General features: G+C 49.9%; 1 protein-coding gene and 1 long non-coding RNA gene across 5 annotated transcripts; one reads left to right on the top strand and one right to left on the bottom strand.

Moving 5' to 3' along the window:
• Positions 1-8,216: 8,216 nt before the first annotated feature.
• Positions 8,217-18,165, bottom strand: C2H3orf86 (chromosome 2 C3orf86 homolog). 4 transcript variants are annotated; one of them, XR_002520413.2, is made up of 5 exons: positions 18,024-18,165; positions 10,744-10,998; positions 9,638-9,752; positions 8,998-9,219; positions 8,217-8,870 (listed from the first exon to the last, which is right to left on the bottom strand). XR_002520413.2 is itself a non-coding variant. In XM_021934504.2 (4 exons), exons 1-4 carry the CDS (start codon positions 18,139-18,141, stop codon positions 9,195-9,197), a joined length of 513 nt encoding a protein of 170 aa, XP_021790196.1. In that variant the 5' UTR covers positions 18,142-18,165; the 3' UTR covers positions 8,217-9,194. The 4 variants fall into 4 exon arrangements, 3 of the variants coding, with proteins under 3 accessions (XP_021790196.1, XP_021790194.1, XP_021790197.1); XM_021934504.2 differs by having other exon boundaries at positions 8,217-9,219; XM_021934502.2 differs by lacking the exons at positions 8,217-8,870; positions 8,998-9,219; positions 9,638-9,752 and having other exon boundaries at positions 10,264-10,998.
• LOC101023935 lies at positions 16,864-18,624 on the top strand. Its single transcript, XR_643790.4, has 4 exons — positions 16,864-17,253; positions 17,940-18,034; positions 18,159-18,320; positions 18,419-18,624. It is a non-coding gene; the product is annotated as an uncharacterized LOC101023935 (long non-coding RNA).
• Positions 18,625-22,928: the final 4,304 nt, after the last annotated feature.

The raw sequence follows: 22,928 nt of genomic DNA, 5'->3' as shown, positions 1-22,928 counted from the left end.
CTTTAGAACTTTTTTTTTTTTTTTTAGATGGAGTCTTGCTCTATCGCACAGGCTGGAATGCAACAGTGCAATCTCGGCTCACTGCAACCTCTGTCTCCTGGGTTCAAGCCATTCTCCTGCCTCAGCTTCCCAAGCAGCTGGGATTACAGGTACCCGCCACCATACCTGGCTAATTTTTGTATTTTTTAGTAGAGATGGGGTTTCACCATGTTGGTCAGGCCGGTCTCGAACTCCTGACCTCAGGTGTTCCACCCGCCTTGGCCTCCTAAAGTGCTGGGATTACAGGCGTGAGCCACGGCACCCAGCCTTGAATCTTTTTTATATGCTTATTGGTCATTTTTTTTCTTGTGGGAAGTGCCTGTTTCTCCATTGCCTATTTTCTGGCCAACCTCCAAAGTCACATTTCACTTAAATTTTATCCTGCTGATTGAAAGCATTTTAACATAAACAGGAGCAGGACAGAATGTAATTATGTAGATCTTGCTCTGTCACCCAGACTGGAGTGCAATGGCATGATCATAGCTACCACAGCCTTGTACTGCTGAGCTGAAGCAATTTTCCTACCTCATCCTCCCAAGTAGCTAGGACTACAGGTGTGTGCCACGATGCCCAGCTAATTCTTAAAAATTTTTGTAGAGATGTGAATTCACTGTGCTGCCCAGGCTGGTCTTGAACTCCTGACATAAAGTGATCCTCCCACCTTGGTTTGCCAACGTGCTGGGATTACAGGCGTGAACTACTGCTCCTGGCCGAGAGCTCATTTTGTTTGCTAGTGGAGTTGTTGGTATCTTTTATGTTTGAGGCTTTGGTGCTAGTGCTGAAGTATTACACTCACCATCTGAGGTTTGCAGGACTTTTGTTTTGAATAGTGAACAGATGGAACTGTGTAGTTCTGTATCTTTGCAGGCATACAAAACGTGCTTACCAGGATTCTGCTTTCTATCCATTGAAAGCAAGAAGTAATACAGTCAAACTTTGCCTGGCTTACAGGCTTTGAAAGAATGGAGTATTTTGATTTAATTCTATTAACTTGGAAGTGTGAAGGTGAAAAGAATTCAAAACTTACATTTCTGGTTGAATGCAATTTGAAAATACAGCCAATCATTCCCCTTTTCTTCTGAGTAAGTTTGGACATTCCAATCTACTTGGCGTTTTATTGTAGAACTGCTAGTGTGTCTGAGACTTACATTGTGAAGATAAGTTTTTAAAACGTGATAGGTAAGAGGATATAAATGGTATTGTATGAGATCAGGCTGGATGAGTACTGACACTTGTAAATATACTTTTTAGAGTGAATCTCTGATTGCCACTTGTTTTCTTATTAACTTATAAAAATAAAACACATCGGATGGAGGGTGGGAGTAGGAAGGAGACTTATGTGTTTTAATTGCATGTCATGGTTTCATATCAAGACAGAACATATGGTATCCCTGGCTTTGGACCTACAGAAGGAAACACATTTTTCTACCTACTGTATGCCAGAGGTTCTTGAACATCTGGAGGGACTACTAGAGCATAGATTGCTGAGCCCTACTCCAGAGTTTCTGATTCACCAGGTCCAGGGTGGGGCCTGAGAATTTGCACTTATAAAAAGTTCTCAGGTTCTGCTGATGCTGCTAGTCCAGAGACTACATTTTTGAGAACCACTCTTGTCTACTAACTGTAAATTGTAGAACTCTAGAAAAAAGCTTAGTTTGGTGTGGGAAAAGAAGCTCATAGGTTATGGAGCAAATCATGAAAGATTCAACCCTTGATCTCAGCCTAGTGTGGAATTCAGGTAACAAGCAATACACAGTGACATAACAGCCGCAGACGCTGACTGTCATGCAGGGTTCCCTCAGTGCACTGGTTTCCTGTGGCTGACTTAAGTTATCAACTCGGTAGTTTAACACAATAGAAATGGATTCCCTCACAGCTCTGGGGGCCACGCATCTGACCTCAAGGTGTCAGTGGGGCTGCTGACCCTCCTCGGGCTCTGGGTGAGATCCCTTCCTTTGCTTCTTGCCACCAGTTCCTAGTAGCTGTTGGCACTCCTTTACTTGCAGCTGCCTTTCCCCCAGCTCTGTCTCTGGTGACATAGCCACCTCCTCTTCCCAGTGTCCTCCCTGTGTCTCTGCCGGTTCTTATGAGAACATGTGTGGCTGCCTGTGGCCCACCAGATAACCCATGACAAGCTTCACTGGAGCTTAACTCCCAAGAGTCTTAACTGGATCATATACTTTGCCACATGAGGTGATAGCAAGGTTCTGGGGGTTAGCAAATGAATGGATGATTTTGAGAGCCACCACTCTCAACCCTCTACACTTGGTGGCTTGGCCTCAAGAGGGGCCCTGGAGAGGGGACTCCCTTCTAACCTTGCTCTGTCATCCAGGCAGGAGTGCAGTGGTACAATCTCCGCTCACTGCAACTTCCGCCTCCTGGGTTCAAGCGATTCTCCTGCCTCAGCCTCCCGAGTAGCTGGAATTACAGGCACACGCCACCACACCTGGCTAATTTTTGTATTTTTAGTAGAGACAGGTTTCACCATGTTGGCCAGTCTGGTTTCGAACTCCTGACCTCAGGTGATCCACTTGCCTCGGCCTCCCAAAGTGCTGGGATTGCAGGCGTGAGCCACATGTCTGGCCTTACCTTCCTTTCCTGGGGGCTCTCCAGCAGCCCTGTGTGCAATATTGAGATTGTCTACATCCTTTAACAATTATTTAACATAATTTAACAATATTTATATTAGACTTCTCATGTTTGTATTTTTTTAATTTTTTGAGACAGGTTCTGACTCTGTCACTCAAGCAGGAGTGCGGTGGCACCGTCACAACTCACTGCAGCCTTGACCTCCTGGCCTCACGCCATCCGCTCACCTCAGCCTCCCAAGTAGCTGGGACTACAGGTGCACGCCACTACGCCCGGCTAATTTTTGTATTTTTTGTGGGGACGGAGTTTCACCATGTTGCCCACGCTGGTCTCAAACTCCTGGAATCAAGCGATCCACACACCTCAGCCTCCCAAAGTACTGGGATTACAGGCATAAGCCACCACGCCCGGCCTTAAACTTCTGTTTAAATCACTGTGTGTTGGCCGGGCATGTTGGCTCACGCCTGTAATCCCAGCACTTTGGGAGGCCAAGGCGGGTGAATCACCTGAGGTCAGGAGTTTGAGACCAGCCTGACCAAAATGGAGAAACCCCGTCTTTACTAAAAATACAAAAATTAGTCGGGCGTGGTGGCACACGCCTGTAATCCCAGCTGCTACTCAGGAGGCTGAGGCAGAAGAATTGCTTGAACCTGGGAGATGGAGGTTGTGGTGAGCCGAGATCGCACCAGTGCACTCCAGCCTGGGCAACAAGAGTGAAAGTCCGTGCACCCCAAAAATAAATAAATAAATAAATCACTGTGTGTTTCTGTTTTCTGATTGGACCCAGACTGATACACTGGTTCAGCAATGCCCCCTGCCATGAGTGGGAGGCCAGGCTTGGCTCCTTCCTGGGCACTCCCCAACTAGAGGCCTATGTGCCCTCAGCCTTTGAATTCCTGCTCGCATGTTGCTTGATCATTTAAAATGCAAAATGTAGTGACTGCTGTCATCCTCGGTGCTGAGAGATAGCAGCCTTGCTCCTCATGACCTTGGCCTTAGCAGCCCACCTCTTCCTCAATGTAAGGTGCACAGGCTCTGCAGCTGATGTTTCTCCCCAGTCGGGGTAACCCCGATGTGTTCCAGAGGGAAGAGTTGTACAGTCGTGTGGTGTGGATGGCTGGGGCCTCACTGTGTCCAGCCCAGCTATAAACTGGCAGGTGGGAAACACTTATGGCCTGGCTGCTGAAAGGAGGGTGTCTGTGGCGTGTGAGCTCTGCCGTGAAGTCGAGGGAGGTGATGGGCATATGTGTGGAATGGAGCCAGCAGCCATTATTAACTGGGCCCTGCCATTCTCACTCCAGTGGTCCACGGTCCCTAGAGTGACCGTCAAGTGCTCTATTCTGGGTGTGTCTCCCAGTCCCTTCTCAGTCAGAAACAATGCACAGTCACATTTTCCAGCCCACGGGGTGACGTCTGGCTCCACATGGTTCGAGGTACAGCTTATCTGGCTAACCCCTCCTCTCCCATTGTGCAACCTCAGGGCAGGGCCCATGTCCCATCCCAAGACTGCCTCACCAGGCCTCCTTGTCTCCCACCAGCCAAAGTCCAAAGTGAGTCCAGGGAGGTGTCCTAGCGCATCCCCCATGTGGGCCTGGAACAGGAGATGGCACAGGCACTGGGCACAGGGAGGAGCTGCCCCCACAGAGTAGTCTCCTTGGGTCAGAGCAGCAGGTAGCCCCCCATTTATGAGGGTCAGGGCAAGACCCACTCACTCTCTCCAGATGTCTCTTAGCCAGAGGGCCAGGCAGGAGTCTTTGAGGGCTGGGCTCCAGACATCTTGCCTCCCCATGCTGAGCCCAGAGAGACTCTCAGCAGCAGAGGGAGGGAGGAGCAATGGCCCTCTTGGGCAGGTGGCCTCAGCACCGCAGGGCTGCATACAGCAAGCCCCCAGCTCTAGGAATCTGTTTCCCTCCTCAGCCAGGGCTGGGCTCCCCTTTTGTACACCTCATTCCATGAAGTCGTTGCTGCAGCCTCCACGGTGGGCACAGAGCAGGGACCACCCACCCATCCCCATCTTCAGCTTAGCTGGCCAGGAAGTGAAGAAGCCAGGCCCCAAATCAAGGCCTACTGGCTCCAGAACTCGATGCTCTGCTCACTAATGACTGTACACCCAGCATGCCCCCAGGCAGAGAGGTCACCACAGGATGGAGGCCACATGTTCAAGGAAACCACACAGAGGGCCCCGTGTACCAGACCGGCAAGGTGACGTCGAATGTATGACAGGGACTGGGCTGGACTTCCCACATCCCTCAAACCCAGGGCCAGGGATCACTGCAAGAGGAGCCAGCCAGGGCCATCTAATGTGTCCCAACCCAGGGCCCTCCCCATTGTCTGATCTGTAGGGCCAGCCCATCCAGGCCTGGGGCTCACTGGGGGCCTCTGTCCCAGGCCATCACCTGGGATGGCTGGAACTCTCTGGTCTGACCAGAACCACTTCCTTGGGGAAAGGTGAGCTCAGCAGTGGGACAGCAGAGAACTTGGATGTTCATGAAGCCATCTTCCCCCAACAGCCTGAGGTTAGAATGTCTTTCATCCTGAATGGCTGACCAGCTTCCCTAATGTTGGCTTAAGCCCAAGCAGGCAAGGCAGCGGTAAGACAGAAAGAAGAATTTTCTGGCTACCAGAGGCCTCATCAGAGTCAGAATGTGGTAATCCCATCACTTGGGAGGCAAATCAGTCACCATAGAGCATCTCAGGGCCTTGATGGCCACCCAGCTGGACACATGTGGATGTCTCTGGCCTTATTTCTCCAACATGTAGTAGGTTCTCAGTAAACATGTGAGACAGGTTCACACAATCAGTGTGCCTGATGGCTGTGACAGGCTCCCAAGGGCCACTTGCCCTTGTCCCTGAGGTTGGTATCCAAGTGACCCGAGTTCATGGGTCCCCCTCTCCCCACCCCTCGACCCCCCATCCATATAGGTCACCGATGGGGACATGCAGGTCCAGGGAGCATGGCTCAGCATCAGGCCATCACTAAAGCAAACTCCAGCCCACAGGGACCTGGCGCAGGGTAGGAACAGGGGCCCTGGGGATCAAAGGGGAGTCATGCCCTCTGGAGGGTCTTAACATCCTTTGTCGAGGACCCTCTGAATGTCTTCTCTTGGCTTGGCCCAGCAGGCATTGGAAGCCTCACTGGGGAATGGTCATGGGAGGGTCACGGGCACCTTCAATTTCTAGCAGAGAGCCCGGAAGTGAGTTTCCCTGCCTTGCTGAGTTCATTTTCAGGGGGCAAGACCCAGTTCCATGCTGAGGGTGCTGATAGTCCTTAGGGTTAGCCCCTTAGGGGCTCCTGGCCCACTGTCCCGGTGCCCCTCCCTGGCCACCACCAGGCACCTGAACACCAGCTTCCCAGCAAAGCCCTCACCCACAGCAAAGAACACTCTGAGGTCTGCCCACCATAGGCCACAGGTGTTTGGAGGACAGGGACCAGATCAGGTTCCAGCCACACCAATATTTTCCTCCACCAGAGCCTCGGTGTCAAAGGAGCTGCTGGAGGGCCTGTTCAAGAAGAGTGTAGCGACAGAAGCCAAGGAGACTGTCCCCACCCCTCTCCATCCTGCTCCCTGCCCATCACTCCAGGCTCTGCCCCAGCTTCCCACCCTCTCTCCCCCACCCTATCTACCTGTGCAGATGGCCTGTCCCTGCAGATATCTATACCATCTCAGCCCGTGAGCGCTCCCCTGCCCACCCTTCACACTTTCAGAACTGCACACCCTGCTCAAACACACTGTGTGGCTCCCCAGGATGGAAGAAACAGTTGCAGCTCCTCAATGGGTCTCTTAAAAACCTCCCACTCCCACCTCACCTCTTCCTGCCCATATCTGCAGCTGGACCTGCTCGGCCAGCCAGCACCCTGACCTGCTCCATTTCAGCTTCTGGCCTCCATAGCTTTGCTCAAGCTGTTCTGCCCTCCAGAATGCCCTCCCCATGCCTCAGGACCCAGTGGCTCCTCCTGTGCCCCACCTCAGCCCTCAGAGCCACGCACACAAACTCTGCAACTGCATTGCATGGAGCTCTGACCCAGGGGAACTTGTCCTTAGCTCCAGGCCTGCAAAGGAAAGCAAGTGGGAGCATTTTACATGGGAGAAGCCACTTGAGTGGCTGGGGGAGAGGCACAGATCTGGGAAAGAGCAGATGTGAGAGTAGTCCTTGAGTCAGAAGGCACTAGAGATGGTGAGGGAGCAGATAAGGTGGCCGGGGGCAGAGGACTGGGTCTCTCCCTAAACGCCCCGTCCTTTAGCCACACCTGAAGATGCATACCCAGCAGCTGGGGGGAAAGGGAAGGACAGCGCCTGGATGCCCCTGGACAGGAGGGTGCTTGGCTCAGGCCACCCCCAGCCCTGGTAGGAGTGTGTTGTCAGTAGGACCCTGCAGTCATCTGCAGCCTGGGAGGCCCTAGCAGGGCTTGCCCAGACTCTGCTTGCATGCCTGCAGTGATGGAGCCCTCACTCACTCACCAGGCAGCTCACAAGGTGGGGTGCAGCTCTGAACAAGCAAAACCTCCTCCGAATGGAACTGAAATCTGCCCCTGGGGCTCCCCACTGAGCTCCCCACTGACCCCATGGTCCCTGCGGGATAGCCCCTGCCAGACCCTGTGTCTCCTCCTCCAGACCTGGCAGCCTCAGGACACTCAGCTCTTCCCCAGGAATCACCTCCTTGGGGCACAACTCTCAGATGACCTTGATATGGTTTGACTGTGTCCCCACCCAAATCTCATCCTGAATTGTCGTTCCCATAATCCCCATGCGTTGTGGGAGGGACCAGGTGGGAGATAATTGCATCACAGGAGTGGTTTCCCCACATTGTTCTGTGGTAGTGAATAAGTCTCACAAGATCTCATGGTTTTATAAGGGGTTTCCCTTTTGCTTGGCTCTTATTCTCTCTTGTCTGCCACCATGTAAGATGTGCCTTTCCCCTTCCCCCATGATTCTGAGGCCTCCCCAGCCATGTGGAACTGTGAGTCCATTAAACATCTTCTAAATTACCCAGTCTTGGGTATGTCTTCATCAGCAGTGTAAAAACAGACTAATACAGACCTGGAACCCCCTCACCCTTCCCTCATCTCTGCCCCAAACAGGCCACTTCCCCCTGACATAAATTCTGCCTGGGAGACATGAAAACCTGAGATTTGGGCTTTACTCAAAACATCACCCTATCAGAGCCCCAATGCAGCAAGTTCAGCTCACCTGAGTGGAATCTCAGACCAAACCCCCAGGAGCAAGTCAGCTGAATGCATGGCCTGGGCACTCTCCCTGCCCAGGCCTGACAGCTTTTGTCTCTATGGTCTGTGATCCCCAAGGACACTCAACTCCCAAGATCCCCCCAGTTCCCACTCCTGCCACTGGGGGCAGAATGTGAATTCCATGACCAAATAGCCCCTCTCTTCACAGTTGTGTGGCTAAAGAGTCTCTCCACCTATGACCCTCCATCTCCTCATCCTTTAGGGAGTGGAAGAATGAGATCACCCACAGATCCCTACTCATCCCACTTCTATCCTCCCTACCCTTTCCCTACCACACACACAAACATATTCTGTCCTGGGGAGAAGTTACTATTTTATTAACTGCAAGGCCCCTGTTATCCAACACAGGGCACCAGGTCCACGTGAAGGGGGGCCACACCCACTGTCGGTTGCATTTTCAGATTAGAGATCCTGAGAGCTCAAACTGATAACTGTCTTGGAAATGGGCAACAAGGCCAACTTTAATAGGAAACTGCTGCCCAGGTTTTTTCATACATCCACTGTCAGCAGAAGAGGCCCTGCCAGGCCACAGGGCAGAGCACTGAGCCATGCTGTCCCACAAAGGCTCTAGGTGGCCTGTCCAGGGGATTTGTTGCCCTAGAGACTCTGCTGGTGTACACTGAGCCCTGATCCCCACCCCAGGGTGAACTCAGATTCCTGCTGCAGGCTGGGCTTGTATCCCTCTGGGCAGCTCTATGACACTTGCTGGGGTTCTTGTGGGTTGGAGGAGCATGAGGCTTAAAAGCCCAAGCCAGGTTAGGACTGGAGGCCCTGGTCCCAGTCACTCTGCCCAAGAGACCCACAGCCCCTGCCCCGGCCACCTTTCCCTCCAAAGCCCAGGGCCCAGATGACCTTGCAGGCTCTGGCCCTCCCTCTGTCCTCCAGCCTGGCCTGCTCTCCGTTGTTTGCTGACCATGTGGTCATGCACAGGTGGATGTCCTGGAGCACGTCATGAGTGCCCACCAGCAGTGACACCAAGGACTTCATCAAGGCCACCCTGCAAGGGGCACAGGGAGTGCACACCCATCCTCCTGCCCACCCTGTGGAGCTGTGGGGCCCTGCCCTCTGCCACCCTCAGAAGCAGCCAGGCCCTCAGGATCAGCTGACCCCAGCCCGGGGCTGACCTCCATGCTGCCTCTTGTTCCCAGTGCTTTGTCACAGCCTGTAGGTTGAGCAGGCTTGACAGACCGGCTTGCTCACTCCCATATTGTGCAGGGAGGGAAACTGAGGCCAAGGTAGGTAGAATCCTGCCGAGGTCACAGGACGTAGTGGCTGCAGATTTGAGGCTGGATCCCAGGCCCGTGCCCCCAGCTCAGAAGGATCAGGGTCTTCCATGGGCCCATTTCCTGGAATAATATAGAAGCCCTAGTCGGAAAGAGACATGGAGCCATCCTAACCTTTGACCTCTGACCTGCCCCACCTAGGATGAAAGGCTCTGGAGGCCTGGGTTCGGCCAAGAGTCAGATGAAACCTGGGAGACACCTGGGTGTGATGATTGCAGGGCTGGGCTGGTGTAGCCTGCTGAGGGGCATGGGAGGGTGTTTCCCCACCAGGACTCTGTGGTTAGGCACCCATGAGCCAGGAGCACCAGGGCCTCCTCTTTTGGGTAGCTCTGCTCTTCCTCGCCCTCAGAAGTCCACTTCGTTGGTACCCAGCAACTCAAGCTCCTCGTGGCAGGGAACAGTGCTCCACTGGCAAAGCCAAGGATGCACACTGCAAGGCTAGCCAAGGCTCAGCTGCGCGTCAGATTCTGGCCACACCCACCTGGCATTGCTCTGCATGCCCCACTCCCCTCCGGTGTTCCTGGTGTACTTCAAGTCCATCCTGATGACACACTTCACCTGGAGCTGCTCCGGTACAACTTGGAGCCACCCAGCACCTGTTCAGGGACACAAGTGGGGCTTTTCCAGCAGCTTCTCCTCAAACCAGGTCATTCTGTGTCCCCAGGTCAAGTCTGCGTCCTTCCCCCAGGACACACTCCTGTACCCGCAAGGCTTCCTCCAGCCCTTGGCCAGCCTGATCAAGGAGGGCCAGGTCTGTGATGGGGCTGCTTCCCACACTGCCTGAGTCACTCCATGCCTGGAGGGCTGAGAGGCAGTACCCAGAGAAAGCACAGAGCTAGGGACAGGGGTGACCCGGCCTAAAAGGGTGGTGTCCACTGCTGGCTTCCTCTAGCCTCAGGCTGTCTCAAAAGGGAGCTCCATGCAGGGCCCCAGACCCTCCCTGCCCTGGATGCTGTCCTCAAGCCCAGCAGGCCCCAGGCTGTGCCCCAGGGACACTGGGCCTGCAGGTGTGTCATCCTGGCTTGTTCCCATTCCCACCCAAGGAGGTCTGGCTCTGGCTGGAAACTAAACATATTGCTTTGACACCAATGTCAGAAGCCCAAAGAATTAAGAGTAAAATACCAAGACGGTTTGGTATTTTAAAGGAAAGTAAAGGAAGCTCTAGGAAATGTTATGTCAAAATCTAAGTAAAATTTTACTGGGTTTGAAAGCACTGGGCACGTTCCTGTGAGACCCCCAGGGTGAGGCCTATGCTTCCAGGGAAGGCAGATGGGGCCCGCAGAGCCTGGCCACAGGTGGCTCTGGAAGGTGCTTAAAGAGTGTGGCCAAATTTTCTTTAGATTCAAAAGGAAAACCAGTTATTCCCAGTAAGGACATTTTTCAGCTTGCAGGTGAAGTCCCAGGGTGCAGAAGGGCTGAGAGGAGAGGTCGAGATTGGTGGCTGAGGGGCTGGTCCCAGGGGCCCGAGTATGGGCAGAGTCACTCCTGGTGATGAGATGGTGACAGGGATTGCTGAGAACGGTGGGGGGCTCCTCGCTCCTCCAGCTCTGGCCTGGCCCCAGGTCGGTGCAGATGGGCGGGGGTTACCTGAGCCTAAGTCTTTCAGAGAAGCCTTAGATGGAGGTGCAGGGGCAGGCCTCTGTGCAGGCGGGCCCTGGGGACTGCAAGGAGCCCCCTGCATGCTCCTGGGCCAAGATGGGGCCTTCTCTTGTGGGCTCCCAGGAGAAACAGCAGGTGCATCTGCCTTCTGCGGGGGGTAGGTGATTTCTCCGCTTATCTCGTTCACCCAGAAAAACACGTCTAGAGGTTTCTGCCCCTGTCCAAACTGACTTCTAGACATACCTAAAAGGGAGAAAAGTGACAACACAGGTGGGCCTTCCAGCCTCCAGATGTCCGGTGGAGGGTCAGAGGGAACTGCCAGGGCCTGGGCTTCCCTCAGCCTGAACCTCTTACTAGGGGACTCCCTCTCCTGGAGCGCCAAGCCTTCCTGGGACAGGGACAGGCCTAACTCGAGGCTCCAGATGAATTCTAGGGTCATTTTCTTCTTAAATGGTCTTTTCAAAATGTTTTAATCTTAACCAAGTATACACTAAGTATACTTTACATCCTGACCTAGTTCAGAGATGTGTGTGTATACCAGTAATTTCATGGAATGTAAATAGTTATATACAATAGTGTCTGATATTTTCAATTATTTTTTATGTAATTAAATCTACTATATTCCTTAAGAAAATGCTGATTGCCATGCGAATTTGTTTTGTAAGGAAAGCAGCAATGATGAACCATAGCTTGAAAAACACAGTCTTCAATTAAGGATGGAGAATCTGATACAAAAGACTAAAAAAAAAAAAAATCACTCTTGCAAAGTTTACACAAACATGACTATGTGTGGTTAGCAGAATGGTCCCCCAAAGATGACCCTGCCCTAATCCTTGGAACCCATAACTGTGTTTCATTATATGGCAAAAGGGACTTTGCAGATGTAATTAAAATTATGGACCTTAAACTAGGAATATTATCCTGGATTATCCACGTGGCCCAATCTAATCACTCGAGCCCTAAAAGGCAGAGAGCTTTCTCTGACTGGCGTCACAGAGATGCAGCAGCAGGAGAAGTGAGAGAGATTCTAAGGATGAGAAGGACTCAACCCACTGTTGGCTTGACGATGGAAAGGGCTTAATGGAAACTCTGTCAACAAAATGAGCTTGGAAGTGGATGTTCCCCAGAGCTCCCAATAAAAGCTGGAGGTAGACAAAACCTTGATGTTAATCTTGTGAGACCCTAAGCAGAGCCACGCTTGCTGACTTAGGGACTTCAGTGGTATGACACAATAAATGGGGGTTGTGGCTGGTTCAGTGGTTCATACCTATAATCCCAACACTGGGAGGTAGGAGGATCGCTTGAGCCCAGGAGTTCCAGATCAGCTTGGGCAACATAGGGAAACTCATCTCTACTACCACTACTACTACTAATAATAATAATATAAATAAATTAGCTAGGTGTGGTGGCATCCACCTGTGGTCCTAACTACTCAGGAGGCTGAGGTAGGAGAATCCCTTGAGCCCGGGGTGGTCAAGGCTGCAGTAAGCTGAGATTGCACCACTACGCTCCATCCAGCCTGGATGTCAGAGGGAGACCTCGTCTCTAAATAAATTAATAAATAAATAACAAATAATTGGGTGTTGTATTGAGCAGCTACACCTGTGGTCATTTGTAAGAATAAATCATTTCCTGGCCGGGCACGGTGGCTCAGGCCTGTAATCCCAGCACTTTGGGAGGCTGAGACGGGTGGATCATGAGGTCAGGAGATTGAGACCATCCTGGGTGAAACCCCATCTCTACTAAAAAATACAAAAAAAAAATTAGCCGGGCGTGGTAGCAGGCGCCTGTAGTCCCAGCCACTTGGGAGGCTGAGGCAGGAGAATGGTGTGAACCCAGGAGATGGAGCTTGCAGTGAGCCGAGATCACACCACTGCACTCCAGCCTGGGCACCAGAGCGAGGCTCCATCCCAAAAAAAAAAAAAAAAAAAGAAGTCATTCATTTTCTGTTCTTACAAATGGCCACAAAAGGAAACTTCTATGCCATGTGAACACGTTCTCAGGATCAGTACAGGAGGCAACCTGCAAGTCTGGGCAACTCTTCCTACTTTCTTTCCATCAAATTCCTTCACCTTCTTTAGAACGGACACAATGACTGTCAGTCCTGAGAAACTTCAAGGTGTGCTACCTAGAATATCAACCAGTTCAACCAGAAGCTGATCCTGACACCTGCGTCCTCCAGGAAGTTCTGATTTGCTCAGGCGGAGAGGATCTCCCCAGCATCCCCTGGTGGTTGGAAACAGGGGGCTCAGGGGCTCAACAGTTAGAGGCTGGCCAGGAGCTAGGGAACTGGATAGGTATGAAGGGTTTGAAGCTTACCTGTCGGAAGGTTCTGGGGTGGAGGAGCCTGTGGAGGGAGCTTCAGAGAGCAGGAGGAACATTAGAAGGCTGGGCCCTCTGCAATCTAATCTTTATTGTGTAATGCATTTCCCGCCCTATCCCAGCCTAGCTTCTGCCTGGCGATCTCAGACCCCTGCAGGGAAGCTCCCCACTCATCCCTGTGCCATCCTCGCTGTCACAGTGCCTGATGCCCCCAACCTGGAAATGTGCCTGCCAATTGCCTTTCCCTGCCTGATTTCTAGCAGTCCCATCACATGGCTCCAAAAACAGCATCGGGGTTTTTTTCTAGAACCCAAATTTATAAACAAGGGGCAGCGTCCTCTGACAGGGTTGGTTTGTGTTCAGTATAGTGGAAGCCAGGGCCACCTGGATTAGGAACATCTTGTGATCTGCTCCCTACTCCCCTGGGCCTGGCTTGCTGGGCCTCACACCCTCTCCACACCCTGCTCTCCCTGAGAATTAGATGCAGCCCCCATGTCACCAACTGCTTACTGGGACTGCCCAGCCCAGGCCCACCTTGAATCCTCACCAGGTTCCCCACTCTGTGGACGCAGCGGCTGCTGTGTGTCCCATGGAGCCAGCCCATGGTGCTGGCAGAAGATGGAATGGTCGTCCTTCTGGGCTGGCACCAGGTCACCCAAGCAGGCTTTTCTCCTCTCCTCACCTGCCTGGTGGTGCCCACCCGATGTGGGGCGGTCCATAGGGCTGCTGGAGCTGAGTGAGAGGGGCTCGCCCAGCAACCTTTTCCCGTTGGTGCTGGTAGCCTTGGGCCTTCCCAGAGACTGCTGCAGGCCTGTCCTTAGCATGAGGCCATTGCTAAGGTGAAGGAGGAGCCTCTGTCCTCTCTTCCCTCCCTGGCTCAGCTCGCCTACTCCCGCATTGTGCTTGGTGAGGCCAGGTGTGCTTCCTCCCTTCCTCCCCAGGGCCTCTCCCCTTCGGTCCACACAGGGGCAGTTTCCCCAGGAAACTCTAACTCATTCCATTACCTTCCCCCAGTTGATCTTCGAAACCCCCTTGCTGTGAATACTGGCAAGCTTAGGAGCTTATTCCTCCCACCACGTCATCCAGCTCTTGATCAGTGTGCTCTGAGGGCTTTGTCTTCCAAGCTTTTGACAACCCTGGATGCTGGTTAGTCTTTGGTTGGCCCCAAGACGCAGTGTCACACAAGCACCACCCTGTGGACACGCTGAAGTTCCCATGGAGTCTTTTCTATTGAAAACTTGGCCTCTTTCAGGCCAAACACTGGCTCCCTTTTTGTGCATAGCTTTCTAACTGGCACAATTTCCCCAAAGATAATTGAGAATTATAGTGATCACTTCGGGGAAACTCTGATATAGACAAAACAAAAACAAAGCAAAATTCTGAATATCCAAAGGTCTGCTGTCTTTAATTGGTATGAGGAGGCTCCTAAACACAATTTGGACTCAAAAAGTGCCTCTCTAAAATATTCTTTAGCTGTAACTAATATGAGCATCTTTTCCCTCATAAGCATCTTTTCTTTTCTTTGGTTTTTTTTTTTTTTTTGAGATGGAGTCTCACTCTGTCGCCCAGGCTGGAGTACAATGGCACCATCTCAGTTCACTGCAAACTCCTCCTCCCAGATTCAAGTGATTCTCCTGCCTCAGCCTCCCGAGTAGCTGGGATTACAGGCATGTACCACCATGCCCAGCTAATTTTTGTATCTTTAGTAGAGACGGAGTTTCATGATGTTGGCCAGGCTGGTCTCAAACTCCTGACCTCAGGTGATCCACCCACCTCAGCCTCCCAAAGTGCTAGGATTACAGGCATGAGCCACCGCGCCCGACCAAGCATCTTTAAATGTTGACATTTCCAATGCCCTTTCCACATTTTGTGAAAGGCTTCAGGTCCAAAACTGTCCCTATGTTGGGTAAACAAAAAAAGTTGGCTGGCAAATCACTCTATTGTATAAACATCAATATTTGGCTAAACTTCTTTTTTTCTTTTTTTTTTTGAGATGGAGTCTTGCTCTGTTGCCCAGGCTGAAGTGCAGTGGCGCGATCTCGGCTCACTGCAAGCTCTGCCTCCTAGGTTCATGCCATTCTCCTGCCACAGCCTCCCCAGTAGCTGGGACTACAGGCGCCCACCACCACTTCCAGCTAATTTTTTTTGTTGTTGTTGTATTTTTAGTAGACATGGGGCTTTACATGTTAGCCAGGATGGTGTTGATCTCCTGACCTCGTGATCCACCGACCTCAGCCTCCCAAAGTGCTGGGATTATAGGGATGAGCCACCGCGCCCAGCTTTGGCTAAACTTTTTAAGGAGACTCTGGGTACCAAGAATAAAAGAATCCTCATGAGGAAAATCTTTGTCTTGTTTGCCTAAATGACAGATCATCTTGTTTCACAGGGAGGCATCACTTCCTTCCTTTCCATATGTTGGAGATTAATACATTCTGACTTTTTAAAAAGTTGTATGGCTTGATAGAATTGTCAAGAACTGAAATTATGTCAAAACCAGATATAGGACACTCTCGTGTGTGTTTTGTATATATGTCTAAACTTTCATCCCTCTTCTTACAGAGAAAAATGATCAGTTATTTGTCTAAAGCCAGCTCCTTCTCATTTTTATCTATCCCACTTCCTCTCCTTTTCCCTCTTTTGAAAACATATGAAAGACTTAACAAAAATTACATTCAACTGTTATGCACATATTCTAGGAATTTTTAGTTCAGGTAAAGTCTAAATTGTCTAAAGAAAAAAGTTATTGAACTTTTTTTTATGGACACTAAAAAATGTGTATTTCCCTGATAACCTTTTAAACTAGCTATGACATAAGAAAAGACGTCAACTTCAAAATAAAGGAAAACGTTACCATGATTCACTCTTTAATTATTAGTTTATCTTTTTAAAAAAATGTTAGTACAATATTTTGGTTTATTCCGGACCAAAATTAGATTTCTCATAATTCAAACTTCCTAAATTTCCTACATTAATTTTATGTGTTTATTTATTTTTTGAGATGGAGCCTTACTCTGTCCCCGGGCTGGAGTGCAGTGGCATAATCTCGGCTCACCGCAACCTCCTCCTCTCAGGTTCAAGTGATTCTCCTATCTCAGCCTCCCGAGTAGCTGGGATTACAGATGTGTGCCACCACGCCCGGCTAATTTTTGTATTTTTAGTAGAGATGGGTTTTTGCCATGTTGGCCAGGCTAGTCTCAAACTCTCGACCTCAGGTGATCCACCCGCCTTGGCCTCCCAAAGCGCTGGGATTACAGGCGGGAGCCACAGCACCGGCCTACATTTATTTTATAAATGAAATGTTTTCATCATTTCCATAATTTATTTAAAATAAAAAATTTTGGCCTGGCATGGTGGCTCACATCTGTAATCCCAGCACTTTGGGAGGCCGAAGCAGGTGGATCACTTCAGGCCAGGAATTCGAGACCAGCCTGACCAATACAGTGAAATCCCATCTCTACACCAAAAATACAAAACTTAGCTGGGTGTCATGGCACACACCTGTAGTTCCAGCTACTCGAGAGGCTGAGGCTCAAGAATTGCGTGAACCCAGGAGGCAGAAGCTTCAGTGAGCTGAGATGGTGCCACTGCACTCCAGCCTGGATGACAGAGCGAGACCCTTTCTCAAAAATAAATAAATAAAATAAAATAAAATAACAGGTCTAAATTCACCCTTAAAATATAGAGCACTCTCAAAAACTGAATTGACTTCACTCTCCCAGAAATCGAAGCACATATGACTAAAATAATTGCCCTCACCCAGGCAGGCCAACTTGTGAAAGTGAAGTATGTAGTTATGCTGTTGGTAAAGGGGCTTTTGTCCACAAATTCAGAAGGCTTAGAGAACCCCAGGGGAGGAGCTCAGTGGGTGGAGTCTCCAGGGATTTGTTGGAGGCTGTTGGGAGAGCAGGAGTGAGCGCTGTGATTGGCTGGGACCTCAATGTCACAAAGGTCAGGGGCAGCTGCCAGAGAATGAAGCAGAGGGCTGTGGGGTGAAGGGACTGCCAGTCTTCCGCCACTCCTTTTTGTGGTCCTTCCCTTCGCTGCCTTCCTTCTCCCAGACACACTGGGCATCCAGTTCCAATCCAAAGGCTGTCCCTTTGACCAGGCCCATCTCCTCCACCTCACATCAGATGGTCAATCAGCTGCTCAGACCTCTAAACCTCAGTAACCTAGCAGGTAAGGACTTTCAGATTTCACCAGGAAGGATTATCTCTTCATATCTTATGAAAGTAATAGAACCAGCCGGGTGCAGCGGCTCATGTCTGTAATCTCAGCACTTTGGGAGGCTGAGGCTGGTGGATCACTTGAGATAAGGAGTTTGAGGCCAGCCTAGCCAACAAGGTGAAACCCCATCTCTACTAAAAATACAAAAAAATTAGCCAGTCGTGGTGGCGCACACCTGTAGTCCCAGCTACTTGGGAGGCTGAGGCAGGAGAATCACTTGAACCCGGGAGGCAGGCGTTGGCGGTGAGCCAAGACCACATCATTGCACTCCAGCCTGGGCAACAAGAGCGAAACTCTGTCTCAAAACATAATAAATAAAAACTAATAGAATCTATAAATTCATAGGAAATGGCCCTTGGCAAACGTGTGTCAGGAGAGAATGACTTAAAGGTGTCTACCGTTGTTTCTTACTGAAGGTTTGTTCAAATGTAAAAATTCACTTGGGACAGCTTATGAGTCCTCTCCTACTCTTGGAAAACCTTTTAAAGTGTCTGACAAAGTCTGTACCCCTGGGGCATGGATTAGTTTGTTGAAGTCCACAGACCACACAGTTTCTTGGAAGGTGTGCAGCGTGAGGGTGCATTCCTCTATTGCCCACTGATGGAGAACTCACTTAGGCTGTCTTTCCTCTCCTTCAGATGCCTAGAAGTCAATTGGGGTCAAGGAACAAGCCTCTACTCACATGCATTTGGGCAAATGAAGTCACAGAACAAATAACCTACCCTGCATCCAGGTTAGATCCTCCTGCACCATTTCCTGCTTCTCTGCGGAGCCTGCAATGTGGATCCCCGTCTGGATGTGGGGCTGGGGAGGTGGCTGTTCCCTGTCCCAGAGGCCCATCTGGTGTTCCCACACAGGCACTGAGTCCAGGGACACCCTCTGCTGCTGCCTCACCTGAGAGAAAGTGGCCCAAGAAGCATTGGCCCAGTGCCTGTTGATGCCAGGAGCCCTCTGCCACAGCCTGACACAGCATCCTGCACTCTCCCCTTCCAGCCCCTCCCCGAAAGCGTGGGCCACAGGTACCACTCCCTATGCCACTGAGCCCCACATGTCCCATCCCCCAAGCCACCCCCGCCCAGCCCCAGAGCTTTCCTACATTTATGATTTGTCCAAAAAGGTGACGTCCTTCAGCCCCCAGAAGGTCATCCTCCAGGCTGTGACCATCACACAGGATGTCTTGCATGGGGTCCTCATGGGCCTTCAGCCCAGCACAAATCGTGGTCTGGTTTGACCTTTGAAATATCTCAACATCTAAAATTCAGAGCTTTTTTGGAATATTTATCATTTTCCATAGATATAATTCTTTCAAATAAATTCCTTAGAAAACAATATCCAGTGTTTCATTCTTTGTGCTAACATGTGTTTTTTCCATTTTGGAGATGAAAAATGTCATTAGAAATAAAAACTCGGCCGGGCACGGTGGCTCAAGCCTGTAATCCCAGCACTTTGGGAGGCCGAGACGGGTGGATCATGAGGTCAGGAGATCGAGACCACCCTGGCTAACATGGTGAAACCCCGTCTCTACTAAAAAATACAAAAACTAGCCGGGCAAGGTGGCGGGCGCCTGTAGTCCCAGCAACTTGGGAGGCTGACGCAGGAGAATGGCGTGAATCTGGGAGGCAGAGCTTGCAGTGAGCTGAGATCCGGCCACTGCACTCCAGCCTGGGCGACAGAGCGAGACTCCGTCTCAAAAAAAAAAAAAAGAAATAAAAACTCAACAGACAGATTAAACATCAGATAAGATGCAGTTAGCAGGCCAGGTGAAGTGGAGGTTGCAGTAAGCTGAGATTGCGCCACTCCAGCCTGGGCAACAGAGCAAAACTCCATCAACCACACACAAAAAAGGTAAGATGCAGGTAGCAGAGGTGTCAAGCGAACTCGAACAAGATCTGAAGTGCAATGTTCCTTAAGGAGTCCAGAGATAGGAGACAGGACATTTGAAGGAAAAGTTCCAACAAAGCACAGACAGGCTCTAGGAGATCACACAGGGAAAGGGGAGGCTACATCCAAGAGATAAAGCTGAGAATTCCCCAAAACTGATGGAAGACAGGAATTCTCAGAGTGAGGGATGCCACTGAATCCCACAGAAGATAACTGAAAACATCCACACTTAGTTACATTGTAGCAAAACCATGAAACACTGAAGACAAATCTTGAAAATTGCTAGAGAAAATACCTGATGACTTGAAATTAAAAATGATAACGTTTAATGGAATAAAACCAGGGCAACAGAGCAAGACTCTGTCTCAAAAATAAAATAAATAAAATAAAATAAAATAAAGCAGTGTTCCTTAATCTTGGCACTCTTGATATTTGGGACTGGATAATTCCTTGTTGTTGAGACAGCACTGGGTAGTGTACAATGTTTAGCAGTATCCCTGTTCTCAAGATGGGGAGGCTGGCACCTCATGTAAAATGTTCGGCCAGGTTGCAGCCTGCATTAGCTTGGAGGGTGGATCGCAATTTGACCAAATCTGTGGCATTAGGAACTAACTGCGAGAATCCAGAATGCTGGTTTTTCGGCTCCTCCTTGGCTGCTTTTAACAAAGTCCTGTGAGAAAGGTGGTCTCTGGCTGGAGCTTGCCAGTATGCAAGGAGAGGTGGTAGGACCCAGAGTGCTGCTAATGTAGGTAACCCCTGACTGGCCTGCCACACACAAACAGTTGAATAATTTGGTGCCTTGAAAGTTTGAAAAAAAGTCAGCCACTCTATACACCCCAGCCAAGGCAGTTGTGGGCTGTGGCTCTGAAGAGGCAGTCTTTGTAGGAGATAGCCTTGGTGCTGCTAGCAAAGACAAGATTTGGGGTGTTGCTTTTCATAGCAAACCTATGATATTAGCAAACGTGGAGAGATCTGGCTGGCACAATCAAGCATTGCTAAAAGGAACTCAAAGGCCTGCTACAAATTTCATAGAACTGGACATAGGCCATCCCCGGTGAGCCAGGACAAAAACTAGGCAGAGCCCAGTGTCCACAAAGAGTGGACTGGATGGCTGAGTGTGGTGGCTCATGCCTATAATCCCAGCACTTTGGGAGGCCAAGGTGGGTGAATCACCTGAGGTTAGCAGTTCGTGACCAACCTGGCCAACATGGTGAAACCCCGTCTCTACTAAAAATACAAAAATTAGCCGGGTATGGTGGTGCATGCCTGTAATCCCAGCTATTTGGAAGGCTGAGGCAGGAGAATCACTTGAACCTGGGATGTGGAGGTTGCAGTGAGCCGAGATATTACCGCTATACTCCAGTTTGGGTGACAGAACGAGACTCCATCTCAAAAAAGAAAGAAAAGAAAAGAAAAGAAAAGAGAAAAGAAAAGAAAAGAGAAAAGAAAGGCATCTCTAGTGCCTTCTGACTCAAGAAAAGAAAGGGTTGAGACCGCCAACCCTTCAACCAGGCCTGTACACACGCCCAAGAGGTGGTCTTTTGACATCAGAGGGCCAAAAACTCCACCCTCAGATCATGTTAATGCCACCATTTTCTGTACATATGTCCTATGAACCCCAATTATGACTGCATTTTTCCCCACTGCCAATCACCTTTCCCCGTGCCTTAGACCACCTTACTTCTCTAACCTATAAATCTAAGCCTCATCTTTGGGGAGGTGGATTTGACAGCCATTCTCCCATCTCCTCACTGGACAGCCTTGTGAATAATTCTTCTCTCTTTTGCAAAACCCATGTCACAGTGATTGATTTACTGTGTGAGAACAGAACAAACCTGGGCCTGGCTCAGTAACAACTGCAAACCAGTTGCCAGATGTATTATTTGCTCAGCACTGAAACCACATGTGGAAACAGCACCTGCACTTGGAGTCACTACTCAATTAAGTTTACAATTAATCCACTTGTCATTCTCCAAGATCCATCTGTCTTCTGCACAGGCTGAGTAGGTGAGCTAAGCAGGGATGTATGCCCAAGTCTTTGATGGTGGCACTAATCTCAACAATCTCTCCAGGAATGTGGTATTAGTTTGCTTTACTATTTTTGTGAATGAGGCAGCTCTAGTGGCTTCTACTTGGCCTTTTCTACCAGAATTACTTTTACTGTATGGATCAGGGAACCAATGTGGGATTCTGCCCATTGTTGACTATGTCTATTCTAATTATGCATTCTAGAACCACGGAAATAACCATAGGATGGGTTCAGGAATCTACTAGATATACTGTGAGATGAATCTGAGCCAAAAAGTCCATTGATCACCTGACCTCCATACACTCATACTCTGAGGAACCATGGTGGCATTTTGAGTCTCCTGTAATTACTGCTAGTTCAGAACTAGAGGCTGGTTATTCCAGAAAAGTCTAATTATTTGCCCTTCTCAATGCACAATCACTCTGATAAATGGCCTTGGGTGCCTTTGGGGAGGCCTAGGAAGATGGAAAGTATAAATTATTGTCAGTGCAGCAGGGTCCTGCTTCGAAGGGACCGGGCCTATCCTTTATTCAAGAAGCTGTGGGTCTGTGAACTAGATCAAGACTTGGAATTGATTGAGGGATTATAACTGTGTGTTGGTAATTTGGGTCAGACTTCTCTATTCACCAGACCTGGAGCTTTCCTACTTATTGGGATCAAGTAAAACTTTAGTAGGCAGCCAGTGCATCCATTTCAGTTCTCAGGACACTATGATCAGCAGGCCAACATCACAGATCTCTGTGGGTGACACCATTCAGGGTCCTGCTTTGGCTGCACTGTCCATGGCAGTCACCACACCGACTGGGTTTTTGGTGACTAAGTGTTACCTTATGGTCCCTGCCTCCTCAGGATTCCACCAGCCCCACTGCACTTCAGGGAGCATTTCCCACTGTAATGTGGCCTGTGTAGAATACTGGCACTCTCTACATGAATTTATTTCTCATAGTCTTAATGAAAGGAGTGTCCTCTGGACCCTCCCTGGGTTCGTGAGCAGGTATTTACATGATAAATACACTCAAGCATTTTTATCTCCCTAAGCGTTTACATATCTTCCTCTACAGTATACCAAGGAAGTTCTGGCATTTCAACTCATTTAGTGCAGGTTGTGTCTGGATCCGTATTTTTTTTTTTTTCTTTTGGAGACAAGTTCTCACTATATTGCCCAAGCCAGTCTCAAACTCCTGTCCTCAAGCAATCCTCCCACCTCAGTCTCCCAAGCTAGGGTTATAGTGGGTCCGTATCTCAACAACTCACAAGCAAATGTAGAGAGCCATTCTCAGCTTCTCAAGTTAAAACAATGAACCACAAATCTCTGCTTAATTATCCCGTATCAAAGAATTCAGCTTGATCTGACTTTATATTCCTTCCATGATGATCCTGCATCCTTGTTACTGAAAAAGGTTCCCGATCCAGACCCCAAGAGAGGGTTCTTGGATCTTGCACAAGAAAGAATTCAGGGCGAGTCCATAAAGAGAAAGCAAGTTTATTAAGAAAGTAAAAGAATAAGGCCGGGCGCGGTGGCTCAAGCCTGTAATCCCAGCACACTGGGAGGCCGAGACGGGCGGATCACGAGGTCAGGAGATCGAGACCATCCTGGCTAACACGGTGAAACCCTGTCTCTACTAAAAAAATACGAAAAACTAGCCGGGCGAGGTGGCGGGCGCCTGTAGTCCCAGCTATTCGGGAGGCTGAGGCAGGAGAATGGCGTAAACCCGGG

Source organism: Papio anubis, chromosome 2 (assembly GCF_008728515.1).
Source record: "Papio anubis isolate 15944 chromosome 2, Panubis1.0, whole genome shotgun sequence".
Classification (NCBI taxonomy): domain Eukaryota; kingdom Metazoa; phylum Chordata; class Mammalia; order Primates; family Cercopithecidae; genus Papio; species Papio anubis.
This window is presented reverse-complemented; position numbering and strand designations above follow the sequence as displayed.